This window comes from Amblyomma maculatum, chromosome 2, assembly GCF_055883805.1.
Source record: "Amblyomma maculatum isolate TAMU_Amacu chromosome 2, ASM5588380v1, whole genome shotgun sequence".
Classification (NCBI taxonomy): domain Eukaryota; kingdom Metazoa; phylum Arthropoda; class Arachnida; order Ixodida; family Ixodidae; genus Amblyomma; species Amblyomma maculatum.
The window spans coordinates 58797739-58813772 of record NC_139345.1 but is presented as its reverse complement, the minus strand read 5'-3'; the positions used below and the strand labels follow the sequence as shown (position 1 = coordinate 58813772).

Below are 16034 nucleotides of genomic sequence, written 5' to 3'. Positions count from 1 at the left end.
CCTGTCCGGCTGCTGCACCCTAGAGGCCCAAAAGGTCTTAACGCAGCGCGCCCGGGCTGCGGCAAACGCCAATGGAGTGCCTGTCTAGGCATCCCACCTAGTGTACATACCTATATGTATTATAATAATAAATGTTTTCACCACCACCGCCCCTGCCGTTTCGCCGTGCACCCTCACGGGTTGTAGAAACAAGCGTCTTGCCTTTCTTTAGATCACTATCTTCGCTCACCCGCTTAGCTCGAGTAGTTAGCGCATGCACTGGCAACCACTGAGACTAGCGTCGACGTTAAATTCGCGGAAGATGAAGAGAGCGTCTGGTGCCTGCGCCAAGCACCAGCTACCTCGCGGACGCCACCGCGATTCTTGCAAAAGTTGTAAATTGGCTTATAACAAAGAAAAGGCTCAGTATCTGTCACACTTCTCCGTGGACACCTTAACCGCGCCGTAAGGGAAGAGAGAAAGGTGGTAGTGAAAGCGGAAAGAGAGAAACGCCCATATTTTGATGGAAGTGAGACGCAAATGCGTCCGTGTGCTGTGCGATGTCAGCGCACGTTAACCTCTCGAGGCGGTAGATATTCATGACCCCTCCACTACAGAAATTCTGCTCTCGGTACTGTGGCCGGAGTACCCGGGTTTCGATCCCGACCGCGGCGGCTGCATATCGATGGAGGCTAAACGAATAGGCGTCCGTGTGCTGTGCGATGTCAGCGCAGGTTAAAAATCCCCACATGATCGAAATTACTCCATAGCCCTCCACTACGGCTCCTCCTTTTCTCTTTCAGTTTTCACTTCCACCTTCCTCCCTTCCCTTACGGAGCGGTGAAAGTGTCCACAGAAAACAAGTGTGACAGTTACTGCGCCTTTCCCTTCCTGTGAACCAATTACTTGTATTGCAGAATGCGGCACTCAGGCTTTTTTTTTAATGGTTCACAGGAAGGGAAAGGCGCGGTATCTTTCACACTTGCTCTGTGGACACCTGAACCGCGCCGTAAGGGAAGGGAGGAAGGTGGGAGTGAAAGTGGAAAGAGAGAAAGGGGAGCCGTAGTGGAGGGCTACGGAGTAATTTCGACCACCTGGGGATCTTTAACGTGCACTGACATCGCACAGCACACGGACGCCACTTCGTTTCGCCTCCATCGAAACGCAGCCGCCGAGGTCGGATTCGAACCCGGGAACTCTGGCACAGTAGTCGGGCGTCTTACCACTGCGCCACCCCGACGCTATTTACGGCTCCGGATTAGACGGACTAGAAACTCTCCCAGACTAACAATCTTCTGCCTTCGCAATGACGTTATTGTAGGTAGTAATTAAAAACACGTTCGCAGTTAGTATCGTTCCACATATTATAGAACCAATACTTAGAACAACAAACCCACGAGAGTTTTTGAAGCATCTCTGAGCCTCGCTAGGACACCTATGGCTGTCCTGTAGCCTTGTTGGACGTAACCGTGACGGACAATCGGAGTTGAAAATGCAGCTGTCAAATGCATTGCTGCATAAAAATTAAAAAAAAAATACATTGGAATTGCTGTGCTGTGCAGTCCAAACTGCTCACCATTCAGTGGCCCAGCGTGGTAATCTTCGATGTCTTTGAAATACGGCAGCACGTCCTGGTATGTCCAGCCGTCGGCTCCGTACACCCTGTCCCAGCGGTCAAAGTCATGTCTGTTTCCTCGCACGTACATCATGTAGTTTAGCACACTGCTGCCGCCCAGCACTTTGCCCCGTGGCATGGGACATCGCTGTGATGGAATAAGGAGTGGTGGAGCGAAGAGATCAGCTTTAAAACTTTCGAGCAAAGAGCATAAAAGACAAGAATATCCAAGAGGATGCCATACGGCTAGCTAGACTCCGTAAGAAGATAAGGCAGACATGTGATGTCTTATGTTATACCGATTCTGTATTTACATTCCCCTGATGTAAAATCCCTCCATATTGACCTTAAGGGTAAATAAATGTAGATGTAAAAGAGGAGAAAGGAAGCGAATATTTGTGTCGCTGTGCTTACCATTCAACATTAAGGAGCTCTGCTACTATACACCGAAAAGGTGACGAGACAGTGGTGTTTAAGGAGGAACACTAGCCTATGTCCTGTCTTCTGAAATAAACTTCATATTCACTGTCTTTTTCAAATCATTGACCGTTCTCAAAGGTGCTTGAAGGACCGATGCAGAACTTGTAGTGTATCGTGCATCGGGATCTGACGTGGTCGAAAGATATATTGCGGTGAAGACCGCTTAGTTTTATTTGTAAAAAAAAAAAAAAAAAAAGTCCTTGCATGTAAATTCCAAGCGCAAAGAAGCGCAGCATGAAGAGGACGAAACCTGGATTGCTGTGTCAATACTGACAAGATTATATTGAGAGGCTTTAAAACTGATTTTCATACGTATTCTTAATGGCTTGATCTTGCTTGATGGCTCTATGAGACATTGGATGATGTGTGTTCATCTTCGTCGACTAAAGAAAGCGTCTTTCGCTCAAGGGTGCAGCATGAGTCCTCGAAACTCTCCTATAAATGATATTTTTTAATGGTTGCATTATAAAAGCAATGTTGAAATTGGTTGGTTGGAAATTGAGTTTCGCGGAAGAAGGGCATTGTAGTTGTGAATGCCGAAAATAATTTCCTGGCAATGGCTACGCTGACACTTGGGAGAAACCCCTTGTATAGCTACTAATAATATATCAGGTCTTACAAAACGTCTTTTCTTTTTTTCTTTTTTTTTTGGGGGGGGGGGGGGGGGAGGGGGGAGTCTTAGGCTCCTCAAGTTTGGCGCGACAGTGTCAAACGCCCTTTTCTCAAGAAAGTTCGTCACCGGCGCTGTGATCGAAAAATCACGGTCGTACCTATGCCAGGTGGGAGACGGCAGACTCCATGGCCATGCACTGAGTGGTGGGCGGGTTGTGGGAGACCACATCACACGGACGTGTTGGCAGGATCGAGCTGGCAACTCAGACAGCTAATTTGAGTTTGGAAGGTGAGATGGGAATCAAGCCGCGACCTTTAGATACTGACCCAGGCAATCTAGCACTCAGCACGCTGGGAGCTCTTACACTATGGTTAAAGCGGGGCGTTGTATCTATGTTGGGTAGTATTTGACATAGAGTGATAGTATACGGTTTTATGCAGTTTAGTATCGTTGAGATAATAAAGGTGCAAACTAAGCGAGTATATTGATTAACTGAGTCACAAGTGCATGCATGTGAAAGAGAACGGCAAGTTCAGCTGTAGACGAGAACCATAAACAAGTCAGCATCCGCCACCAAAACTGTGGTCTAGGGGCATCGACCATCCGGCTCCTGTAAATTATTAATGCGAGAGCAATACTTTGCTATGTTCACAGATTTCTGTCCGCAGACCGCGTCCGCAAAATCGTGTCCGCAGCAGTTGTGAGTAATTGAGAAGTGGTATAGGTTAATGAGTGGTGTAAATCGACAGAGGGTGACGCAATGTTGCCGCCGAAAAAATAATTAGGCCGATAATTTTATAAGGCAATTAATTACAGGCAAAAGATGTAAAAGTTGTCCGCACCAGTTGTGAGTAATTGAGAAGTGGTAGAAGCTATTGAGTGGTGTCAATCAATAGAGGGTCACGTAGTATTGGGTCCAAAAAATAATTAGGCTAATAATTTATTAGGTAATTAATTAGAGGCAATAAATGTAAAAGTAAAGCCAAAAAGTAAAAGCGACAACAACCTCCATAAGCCACCTGATCACTTTAGTTGTGTTTATATTTTGACAGGAGCATCGGAAGGCAGGGGCTCGCCAGAGAACACCGCAGGGCTACATGGACTTTACTTTGGTCAGCTACGCCAGTGTCGTTCTAGTAACAAAGTCCAGGAGTCTGCGTGAGGTGCTCCTTGTGCTGAAAATTCAGCGTCGTCGCCGTCGTCCTACAGCAGTGGGAAGAAGTCCCGGTTGGTGGGCAGTGTCATGGCGTCACAACCGCACGACCTCGCACGAAAATTTCAAACACCCACATTCGAATCAAGAACGAATTGGATGAGAGTCGATATCAATTAAAAGTCGGTGAGGAGTTCATATAATTGGCGTATTTCAGAAAAGCAATTAATTAAACTTATGCCATCGCCATTGAGATTCCAATCCAGGCCCTATTCATGTCAGGCGGGCGAGCAATGCGCAGACCACGAAGGGGCGCTGCCGTCAAGTATTTTTAATGGCATCTATCGAACGCGTTATGTTGTGTATGCCACTGATGTGTGTCTGGGAGGTATTTATTGATGTTACACTAATTATAGTCTTAAAAATTAAATAATAAAGAAAACATTTAGGCAAAATGTTCTTTTTAAATTTACGTAATGAAAATTTGATATTAAAGGCACTATCGCTTCTACTCTTGAAGCGAATCTTACGCTTCCTCGCAATTTTTTTTTCCTTAGCTGCCTGGACGTATAGTTTGACTCGAGCACAACATCTTACAACGTGAAGTGATCAAATTTTTAAAATACTAATTTTCTACAATTTTTGCCCTTCTCTCTACAATTGCATCGAATAGTGAAAAGCCCTGTCTTTCTATCTGTTTAGAGGTTTGTAAAAAATAAAAGCGATTATAGTTGCAGATTCTTCAGGAATCGTGTATTGTATCAATTAAATCAGCTCTAAATTTTGATGAAGCCCATCATACAAACTATAAATGGTCTTGGCAAAACCATCAGGTGACGTGGAGGAACACCGCTACGTTCGACTCGTGCAGGAAAATATCAAGAACACTTTAGAAAAACGGAGTCCGTTACCTGGGCCCGTAGATCTCTAAAATATCCAGCTTATTCTACTAAAACCCTACAGGCTGTAATGTTTAGCAGGTACTTAGCCTGAGCCATCTGAAACTGCTGATAATGACCTAACCTCATCCTTTCAATGATCACCCACTACGTTTCCAGTAGTGTGATTAAGAAGCGCTCACGCAGGGACAGATTGGCTTATCCTGTTGAACTTTCTTTAAAGTCAGGCTCATTATGTTGAAAGAGTCGCTCTATACGTTTAGATATGTGTGTGCTTAGGTGATTGTGGGCACGATAATTATAAGTTTATCCCAGGAGGCGAACCTGTTCCCGGAAAGAGAGGCAGGCGCTCTTCTGGGGCGTGGTCCAGTAAGCCCAGTCGTCATGGCCTCCAAGGTTGTAAGGTCCGATGATCGGGATCTGTCGCGACGGCTCCTCCAGTCCTCCTGCTTCCAGCAACAGCACAGTAGTCTCCGGATTTTCTGACAGACGATTTGCGATCACGCAACCAGCCGAACCACCGCCAACTGCACGATGTCCAATGACATAGAAGAAGAAAAGCGGAACGATGACGCCATTCAAAAGAAAAGAATCAATAAATTGTCACAGTTTATTGAACGATAACCGAATGGCACGGAAATCATTCTTAGTCATTATTTCCTCAGGGCTCTAAAGATTCGTCCATGACCAAGATTGTTCTCGAAAAGTGGCCTGTAGAAGCAAACAAAAGAGAAAGAAAAACAAACAAAACAAAAGCAGTTGTCCTTGACGAGAGTAGAATGGCATGTTTGGGCGCGATCCAGTGCATAACAAACTGTATAATAACATTGCTAGAAGTCTGCAGCGTGTTAGGTCTAGCCGGGCTTGCCATGACAAACCGATAACTTCTAAATAAATGAATCAAAGAAAGCCCGGTTTTGCTTATCCAGTTTAACGTCCCAATGCGACTCACGCTATGAGGGAATTCTTAGTAGAGCGCCTCGAAAGTTTCGACCACATGAAAATCATTTGACGTGCAATGACATCGCACACTAAGCAGGCATCTTGATTTTCGCCTCCATCGAAAAGTGGCCGCCGCGGGCGGAATTCGATCACGCGTTTTCGTGGTCAGCAGTCAAGCTGAGCCACCGCGGTGGGGCAATGGATCACAGAGCTTGCCCGTAATATATCATCGAAAGAGCGATTCATTAGAAGTTTGCAAGTGCGAGAATAACTAATCGAAGTTCTCTATGCCCAGATTATGCGGGTTTGGCCACGGAAATTTAAATTATTCGGCGCACACTGCCACCCAAGTTTGTAGCCATGACCTAGACTGTAGAGCATGAGAGAATGAGGGTAGATGTGAGACACCTATTATTAAGTACTCAGGTATGTTAAATGGTCTTTTATTTCTTTTTGTCCAGTATTTTTCGTACACACAGCTGCTGCTTAGCACAAAAATGACCCCACCTCCGTAAGACACACTTATCACTGTCGGTATCACGCTTCAGTCTCTGACCACTGCGAAAATGCCAACGATATCTTAGGATTCTCACGCATATTTCGCGCTGATGCCACTTGGCACCAATTTGATTATCGCTTAGCGCTTTGGCGAAGGTTTGTAATTGTTAGCCAACTGGAAGTACGGATTTTCACGCCTCTTTATATTCAACTCATTCATTTGCTTTGATTGGGGTTATGCACCTACGCAGGCGTCTTTATATTAGTGGTGCGGTTAACGAAGTAGGTGTGACGTTTTCTTTAATTTATCTGAGTACAACAAATCTCATAGAAAACATTCAACGAAAGTTCGGCATTTTTCTTTTCTGTGCATTTGGGGGATCCGAAAGCGCTGCTCTCTCCTTTTTACATGTCAGGCTATCTGGTGTACCTTGTGAAATGAAAATTAAGCGAGCGTCGCAGACAATTCTTAGGCAGTGGCTGTGCCGGGCGCTGATTCGTCGGCGGTTTCTCTGAATTCACAAGACCACATTTCGTCCCCAAAATTGTATTAGCTGCAAACAGTGGCAGCACATTTGTGCCACAAGATCTTCACCACAGGGAGCCATATAAATCATCCATGCAGAACATAAATTAACTGCTAAAAACCTCGACCACATCTTGTTATCACTCTGTGAGAAATCGACAACCCTCATCGCTATGCAGCGGTGAGGCTCGAATATCGCCAGAATAGTCCGCAACAAATATGTTGAAAAAAAAAATCGCGCAAAAAAATTTAAAGCAAATCAAAACATCTGCGGTCAAATAACAGCCACAAAGGTAATTTTGTTCACATTCCCGCACGTAAGCAGCCCTAAGCGCGTCTACCGATTTTTTTTTTCAACATTTAGGTGTTAACACTACAGCCTAAAATGTTCCAACCGCAGAAAACTACCCATGACTTGGGTCATCCGTATTTATGGTGCCGACACTTGCAATTCACGGCTGTGTGCGTCAATTTGTGGTTGGTGCTTTAGTCGTAGTGATCTCAAAAGGAAGTAGTCTATATGTCAGCTAGATGCCGAAGCTTGGTGGTGGAAGAGCTATGGTCGACATTACCTGATATTGCAACTTGAAATAGCAGAAGGCAAAATGAGCCCCGTGGACAAGATAATATTGCACGAGCAAAGAAAGCAGGGAAGGAGAAACAATAGCACTGCACAGGTTAGCGGTTTTGTTCTGTCGTCGTCCTCAGGGAAGTTTCGATATTGTTTTGCCACCAATAACACCTACTGTACACTGGGACGGGGATTTATCTCTAGAATCTACGGAAGACCATGAGAGTATGAAGTACAGAGTGCAGTGTGTACTGATCATCACCAAACTGAGAGCAGCCTCATGACTAAAAGGAAAGCTGTATAGCTTTTCTTTTGTTTCTGCAAATGTACATAGCACACATTTCACATTCTGTTTCCTACCTAATCTAAGCTTAGCGCTTTGATGTGCTTTACCAGTCATCATGCCGTAGTTATCCGCCGTTTTCTCACTGGCATAGGATATAAATCATAAAAAAGATTTCTGTACTCTTGCTGTTCTAAGAAAATTTTGCATCTCAAACCGCTCGTTTTTAGCAAGTATTACTGCAGTAACCAACTTGCCTTTGTCTTCGTGATATGAAGTAGCGCCTTGAGTGTGGCATCCCTCGACACTTTTTTTTCTCTACTCAGTAAAGCAGTTGACAAGATTTCTCATGTGTGTAAAGTTGAAATGCCGTGCTTTAATATGCATCATACTACTTTCGAACTCCGGCGTTTTCTTAGGTTTTTTCCCCTTGGGAATTCGCTTTTTGTTATGTGCATATCTGTGACCTTAAATAACCGATTAATTGTTTATTAACATCCATCTAAACTCACCCATACTGCTTGAAAGGGAAGCTGTACTGCTTTCTGTGACTCTTCTTATATGAAGCAAAATTCGCCCTGGTCCAGGCGGTGAACCCGAGACCACCGCTTATAGGTGGCAGCTGCTCTACTAGACAGCTAATTAGGATGGCCAGCAGATCAGATCAGGAGAGCTACATTCGAACATATGTTCATATTCCCAACGTTTCAACCACCGGCCAAATGGAACCTTACAGACAACGAAGGTTGAGAGATCACGGTCTCCAGCTCAGAACCGGCCTGACAAAGGAGGCTGGTCGACTAGGCTGAAGCGGTCGCCGTCAGGCGCGGCCTGCCGGACACCACCCGCGATCAGGAGCCGGGCCAGCCCTTGTAATATTTCGCGGCTCCACCAAATAAAGTTTTTCACCGCCACAACTGCGACGCCGGGTAAAGAGCTCCCTGCCTTGCTACTTCGCACTGGGGAGAGAGAAATGGATGTAAATGAATGTTAGAGTGCGAATGGAGAGTGACGATGTCATAGTACAGTGAAAATCTTTGTGATGATAAAAGTTATTGAGGAGACCTCGCGCACACTTGGCGACACTTCCACAAACATCAGTTGTTACTGTATACACACGGGCACAGAGCATAGAACTCTCCACTTTCGATGCAGGCACAATTGTACTGACGCCGGATTTCCTATTGTCTTTACATTGTCGCGTTCAAGCTTTTTTAACGCCGCTATGAACGTTGTTCTTACAGTACTGTTATTTTTGTTCGCTTCGCGATCTCAGTATTGTTTCGAAAGAAATAGGTTTTGTTTGTGGCGTTTAACGTCCCAAGCGACTCAGACTATTAGAGACGCCGTAGTGGAGGACTCCGGAAATTGCTAACTCCTGGGGTTTGTTAACGAGCACTGACATCGCACCGCGCACTGACGCCTGGCTTTTCGCCTCGACGGAAAAGCAGCTGCCGAGGCCAGGATTCGATCCCGGATCCACGGGAACAGTAGTCGAGCGCCCTAACCACTGCGCCACCCAGGCGATGTAGAGATATACAATCCTGACGAGTCAGTTGGAAGATATTTTTTAGCAAACGAAATATTTGTGCAGCACTGTTATAAAAAAAACGATGATTTAGCTATTTAGAAATATTTCAAGCCCAAACAAGATATATACTGATTAAAATTTCAACACAATATGCCGAAATATCTGTCCGGGAACTTGGCAGAAAATAACAAAAAATATACAAGACAAGACTATCAAAAACTAGATATCCCAATAAATGTAGTTCAGAATGTATAAGCAGCGCTACACAGATTTTTTTTTCCAGCTGTGCAAATTTACCACGTTACGTAAATTTTCGTTGTGGTGTTGCTCGTGTCCAGTGATCAGTATACCCAGTTCAAGGTGGTTGTAGCGGTTATGACGCCACCATTATCCTAACTGCATGTATGCAATGTAATGCAGCCGACGTGATAAGATCGTAATTGCTTTATTTTTATTAGGTACGCGCTTATACAGCGTCCTTGGCGTCAGCTTCAGACAATGACCTTACATCCTCGCCCCACTCAGCTCGTACACATGCTTCGATGGGTGGCATCTCTTCTTTTTTTTTTTCATGCACACGCTGGCTTTGTACAGCTGCCTACAACAGGTGCTTTTTTTTTACAATGGGCGTGCCTTCAACGTCGTCAACGTTTCATTTTTTTATCAATGGGGCTGATAAAGCTTCGTTCAAAAAAAAAAAAAGTTACGTTATCTACGCGTCACGATAACATGGGAGCATTTATTAGCGTCGGCTTCTCCAAACATCATTTTTGGTAGGGCAAGGCGGCTTCCCATAAATAAGGAAACAAAGCTTGGCGGTACACGCTCGGGCGGTGTAGCCGGCATTAAAGCTGAGGGGAGCATATTCACCGTTCGTACTTCTCGCTTGCCTTGCCCATTATCTCCCATCGAAAGAAATGCAGCGGTAAGACAGCCCTATAGCTTTGTGGGAGTGTTGTTTTGTCGCTGTGCGGCATATCCGTTGGTGTGAATACGGCAATATCACAAGGAGCGTCCACGTACGATCTCTGGACCGGAATCAGGAGCCGAGGCGTCTTAAGCGTAGCTTTTTGGGCTTGTTGGTGCGTGAACGTAGCGATATTGTAGCGCAAAACAGACAAGACAGACGAGAAGACCGGACAACACGAGCGCTTCTCTGTCTTCTCTGTCAAAAACCTGCACGAAGTACTAACACCCGTGAGGTGGGGCTTCTTTTCTCCCCTACATCAGAATCGCAATAACATTCCATCCTGAATTTCGAAGCGTGTGGTGTGCGTAGGGGTCTGATTTTAGAGGCAGTAACTACTATGGTTTCAATATAATGCAAAATGTTTAAGGGTCTAAGAAATATTTCCTGGTGTAATTCGATAAACGAGGAGGTAAGGGGGCCGCGGGAAATATCAGCCTTTGACACTCCCAGAAAAAATAAATTTGTCTTAGTGGGAGCGAAACAGGAAAAGTATGGAACCTCATAGCTATCCTGGTTTGCCAGTCTGCAGGCCCTAAGCTTGGACCTGGAATCTTCTGGAAGGAATCTACTAAGCATAATACTGGTGGCATTTCTACTAATTGGGGATGGAGCCTTGAAGTTGAAAAACCCAAAAATAATGCAAGAGCAGCTAAAGGCTGCTCCTGTATTTATGCGGCTTCATTTTATGCATTTTATGCGGCTTCATTTTATGCATTTTATGCGGCTTCATTTAAAAAAAAAAAAAAACTATTCGTATAGCTAAGGGTGAGTATAACGCTAATATGAATATTTATCTATCTAATACAATTAATCAGAAGGCATTGTATAAATTCATGGAACGCAATCAAAGTTAATCTCCACCGCATGCTACCGAGTCAGAGGTGTTATCACTCCATGAAGCAAAAGATAAACTTGAACAGATTGCAAACGGCCTTGCTATTCGCTTTCAAGCTCAACAGATGGTTCCGTTACTTCGACCTACGCTATGTGCTGATTTCATTGCAGTTGAGCCATCGGAGTTGCATTGTATAGTGGCTGCTTTGAAACCTGCAGCTCCTGTGTGCGACGGTATTACAGTCGCTATGCTGAAAGCTTTAGTGCAAGACCACAACTCGGAAGTGTTGAATATTGTAAATTTTTCTCTTTAAACTTCTTGGTTACCTGAAGACTGGAAAGTTGCTAAAATTATACAAATCCTCAAAGATCCGAAAAAAGGTTTTGATTTGGATAATATTCGGCCGATTTCTCTAACTTCAAACTTAATGAAACTTATTGAACGCACAGTTCACCGGCGCCTCACAAATCATGTTATGACCCTGAATGCATTTTGTGTTGCGCATATTGGGTTTCGTCAAGGGTGCTCGGTTTGGACGGCTGATATAGATTTCGAGAGTAGAATTAGGCTTGCAGTGAAGAAGAAGAAGTGTCGGCATTGGTCACTTTATATATCGCCAAAACATATGACAGTGTAGAACACTTTATACTGTTGAATAAGATAAACGAAATTAGGCCACCTTTTACATTTTTGCATGGCTAAAAGAATTCTTAAGGAATATGAAATTTTTCTGCACTAGAGGTTCTTATTCTTTTGAAACTTATTACCAAACTAGATGCATGCCTCAGGGTATTGGCATTATCTCCATCGCTTTTTAGCATCTTAATGAGGGATATTCCTGTTCATCCAAATATAAATGTGTACGCGTATGCGGATGATATTGCCTTTTTCCCTTCTGCACAAGATGTTCATTCTCTATACCAGTTATTGCAAGCCTACTTGAATGCCCCTAAAGTTTGGCTGGGTAAAGTAAAATTAATTCTTAATGTGAAGAAATCCTCAGTACTCGTTTTCCCACCGGCACGCCCTTTATATATCTCTCTTGCGTATTGCGGTTCACATATCCCACAGGTTGAATCATTGAAGTACTTGGGTGTATTATACCACTCCCAATTAGACTGGCGGCCTCATATCAAAAGCAATTGCCTGAAAGGTGAGTAAGCCCTTGGTTGCCTGATTAGAACTAGCCATAAGAAATTCGGTATGCGCAGAGATACACTTTTGTTCCTTTATAAACCTTATGTGAGATCAATTCTGGCGCTTTGGCTGTGTTCTTTTCTCGGGCAGTCCTAAATACAAACTACGACCTTTGTTGCTACTGGAGGGGCGCGCTTTACGACTATGTTTGGGGTTGTCAAAATCAGTTTCAAATGCAGTCCTCTATTTAGAGGCCCGTGTACGTGACTTGAACTCTCGGTTTGAGCTCCTCACTATGCGCACCTTTTTACGAGCATTTGAACCTTTGTCTGGGGTGTCTTCTCCCATTTTTACTACACACCAAGCTCAGTTTCTAGATTATCATTGGCCGCAATATAAGCAATCACAATTTGTATTTACTCAGTGCTTGCTGTCCAAAATTGCAGTTTCGTTTAATTCAGTAAGACGTGCTGGCAATGTTCAAGCTGCTTCCGCACTGTTCTTTGATCAGCCGTTGCCATCTAATGCAAAGCACTTGACTACCACTGTAATAAATGGCCACCTTGAATATTATCTATTACAGTATCCATGACACGCAGCTATTTTCACAGATGCCTGACAACGGGATGAAAAAGCAACAATAGGTTTTTATTCCCAGGCACTCGATTGAAGTTTTTCTGTACGGATCTCTGATTACACACCAATATTTATTGCTGAATTGCTTGCAATTGGGTTGACCCTTCAAGCAGTTCCGGGTAACGTTACTCACATAATCATACTCTCTGATCGCATGTCAGTTTTAGCAGCATTAGAAAGCCCGAAAATGTGTCATTTCAAACAAACCCTGACGTTTTTCCTTCCGTTACATTTACAGGAAGTGCGTTTTCAGTGGGTTCCGGGGCACTGCGGCATCGCTTGTAATATAATGGCGGATTATTTAGCAAATTCAGCTCTCAATGGGCCTGTTGCCGATGTCGTACCGATTATAATTTTGCTAATTATATTCCATTTTGAACGGTTTCAAACTTTAATCTCCTTGAGCCATGAGCCACTCCTTGCGACTACGGATTCCAAGCATATAAATTTTCATTGGAATGTCCGATATTGTAACTTGAGGCAATGTGAGGTCTCCATGACGTTCATTCGTTGTAGCATTCCTTGCCTCAATCTTTATTTATGCCGCTCTGGATTCATACCATCGAATCTTCGTGCGTTATGTGATGACGTGAAAACAATTGAGCATTATATCCTCTCCTACCGCAGGTATGCTACTCAGAGGAGAAATTATTTAGAAATACATCTTACTCGCATAGGACTGCCATTTACAGTTCCTGTCCTGCTCTCATTTGGTGCAACCGTCAAAGTATATGCCCTAAAACCGTTGTGTGAGTTAGTTCACAATTATAATTTTGCTACCCGAAGATTTGTGTGTTAGTGCTGATCTGTCTGAATTATACTCTCTTTTTATTATTTTTAAAATTTAACCCTTTTTAATTGGTTTCTATTCCTATCGGCTGAAAATTCCAAATTATTTCAACAACACTAACTCCTAATTAATGTTTTCTATCATACAGTTAAATCGACATCATGAATTCTATTCTGTCCCCTACAATGTATTCTGACCAATCCCCTCACTGTGGGTACGTGCCATATACAAAGAAGAAGAAGAAGAAGGAGAAGAAGAAGAAGAAGAAGAAGAAGAAGAAGAAGAAGAAGAAGAAGAAGAAGAAGAAGAAGAAGAAGAAGAAGAAGAAGAAGAAGAAGAAGAAGAAGAAGAAGAAGAAGAAGAAGAAGAAGAAGAAGAAGAAGAAGAAGAAGAAGAAGAAGAAGAAGAAGGAGGAGGAGGAGGAGGAGGAAGTTCATCGAAGCAGATCAGGGCTGCCTCCCATCATTCCTATTAGTGGTTTGCACAGCTAAGGGCTTGGGTTTGGCTACGCACCCCAATGGCTTGTCGAAAAGGGTAGGGCAAGAGCTACTCTAGGTTTATGTAAGGAATTATTGACTTGGACTGATCTTGTTCACGATAAACAGGTTCGGATAAGTGTTTTGAACCGCCCCCAGTGTATTGATTTGGAGGTGTCGAAGCCTTTGGGCAGAAGTGCGAATTGACAATTTCCTTTGTTCCAGCCGAACGTGTTAAAGTATGTCCCCGAGAATAGCCCGATTTGGCGTGGGGCAGGGATGTGAATCCGCCAGGTTGGTGCTAGCTGCAAGTAGATTATTTACTTCCTTGTTTCCTCCTAGATCTTCTTGGGTTAAGTCCGTGTTACTTTGTGTTTTTGTATCAGTACCTTTAAAATAATTTGTTTTTATTTTTAATGGGAGCCTGCCTGACGTGAAGTCTCCTCGGATGTTCTGGGAACCTATCACTTCATGTATTTGGGACCCACCCGGGGCCAGCGTCTGATGGCGAGGGCTTAGGCGAAGGTTTTAGCAATCCAATGGTCGTAGCGAAGCCTGTAAGATTGATTGTTGCTTTTAGTCTACTACCGATACCGAGAATCTACCATGGGTAAGGTAAGCTCAGATGTCGGCTTATGTTTATGTTTGTTATGTTCGAGGTGTTTTACGAAGCATATTTAGTTGCTGGTTAGCGCACCATTAAGTGAAATGACGTATGTCATACAACCGCAGCATCACATCATGATAGACATGCACATGACCGATCGCGTGCGCAACTTCCATATTGTACTTGCCACATGCCTACACCGCTGAGTGCAGAAGCGGCTGTTTACATTATGAATTCATCACGTCTTCCTCAGATCGTCAAATGGTGCTAGATTTCACATTTTCTTTTCATCCACTTCTTCAGCGAAGTGTTCGAAGTTGTTAATGTCGAGCTTTGATTAACATTTTGCTGAATATATTGACTGTTTCAAAAGCGTAAAGCCTTTGGCAGACATTTAAATTTCGTGGAAGCCTTGAATGTTCTACAACGCGCTCAAATAAGCACAAGTTCATTCAAAAAGCGAATAAGGAGCACAATTCAAGGCCACACAGTATGACGAATACCGACGAGATTACAAAGTTGCATAAGAATTTAAAAAATAATTTTTTACTACTCAGTAATACACATTAAACCAAATGTTGGTTTAATATGCATTCCTAATAATGCATATAATAATAATGCATCCCTGTTGGTAATTGGAATGCTGTTCGCTTGTAAAAGAAAACTGCACGTGCATAGCTCTAAATTAGCCAATAAATGAATGATGTGCGATCGGAATCGTCAAAACATGAACCATAAAGCGCTGACTATTTCATAACTACAGTTCATTGCTGAATTGCTAGAGAAAATAAGTTTTGCTCATCACTCTATTTTCCCTTATTGATATTCATTGTTCTCTGTAGCGTAAGGGTTTGGCACAGTGCTTCCCTTGCTGACACTTTTTTATCTCGTGATCGCAATGCCCTGAATTTCCTCCACATATATATATGCCTGGCCACACAGAACATAAATACCGTCATTGACACATAAAGGGAGACATAAAAACGTTTTGCTAGTGGAGATAACGGCGTTCGTCAGGAGGTGTGCTGTGCAGAACACAATGGCTGTGCCTCTCACCCACGATGTAGTCGTACTCCTGCCGCAGTTCTCCCAGCGCATAGTCCCTGAGCACAGGCAGGTCGGTGAAGGGAACGTGCACGAGCAAATTCACCATGGCTAAGAACAGGCCCACTATGTTTTGCGGAGCGGCCCCACGACCCCACAGGGCGCAGTTCATGGCGTCCAAGCTACCGCTCATGTCGTGCCTCGCTTCGAGTTTGTGGCGGCGAGGGATCGGCCTGCTTAATAGGGGACCTTATAAGCAATGACTCTTTGCAGTTCACTAACCGGAAAAACGTTATCGTAAAAGGGAACAGCTCAGTCAACCGCAGCTGGTGCTATATGCGAGTGCCGTTTTTTGTCGTAAACTATGTCGCTAACAGAAACTCTCGACGGTTCATGCGACTGGCTGACGCAGCATGTGCTAGGATCCCAGTGCCTTTGCTAGGCACAAA

The 16034-nt window shown here is 43.8% G+C and overlaps 1 protein-coding gene across 1 annotated transcript in view; it reads right to left on the bottom strand.

Annotated features, from left to right (window-relative positions):
* Positions 1-15778, bottom strand: part of LOC146198752 (uncharacterized) — a 35697-nt gene extending 19919 nt beyond the window's left edge. The window contains exons 1-3 of the mRNA XM_084594252.1: positions 15598-15778; positions 5064-5266; positions 1556-1742 (exon numbers count right to left, since the gene is read on the bottom strand). Of these exons, the coding sequence (XP_084450378.1) occupies positions 1556-1742; positions 5064-5266; positions 15598-15778 (571 nt within the window). The remainder of the gene's footprint in view (positions 1-1555; positions 1743-5063; positions 5267-15597) is intronic.
* Between the last annotated feature and the right edge of the window lie 256 nt (positions 15779-16034).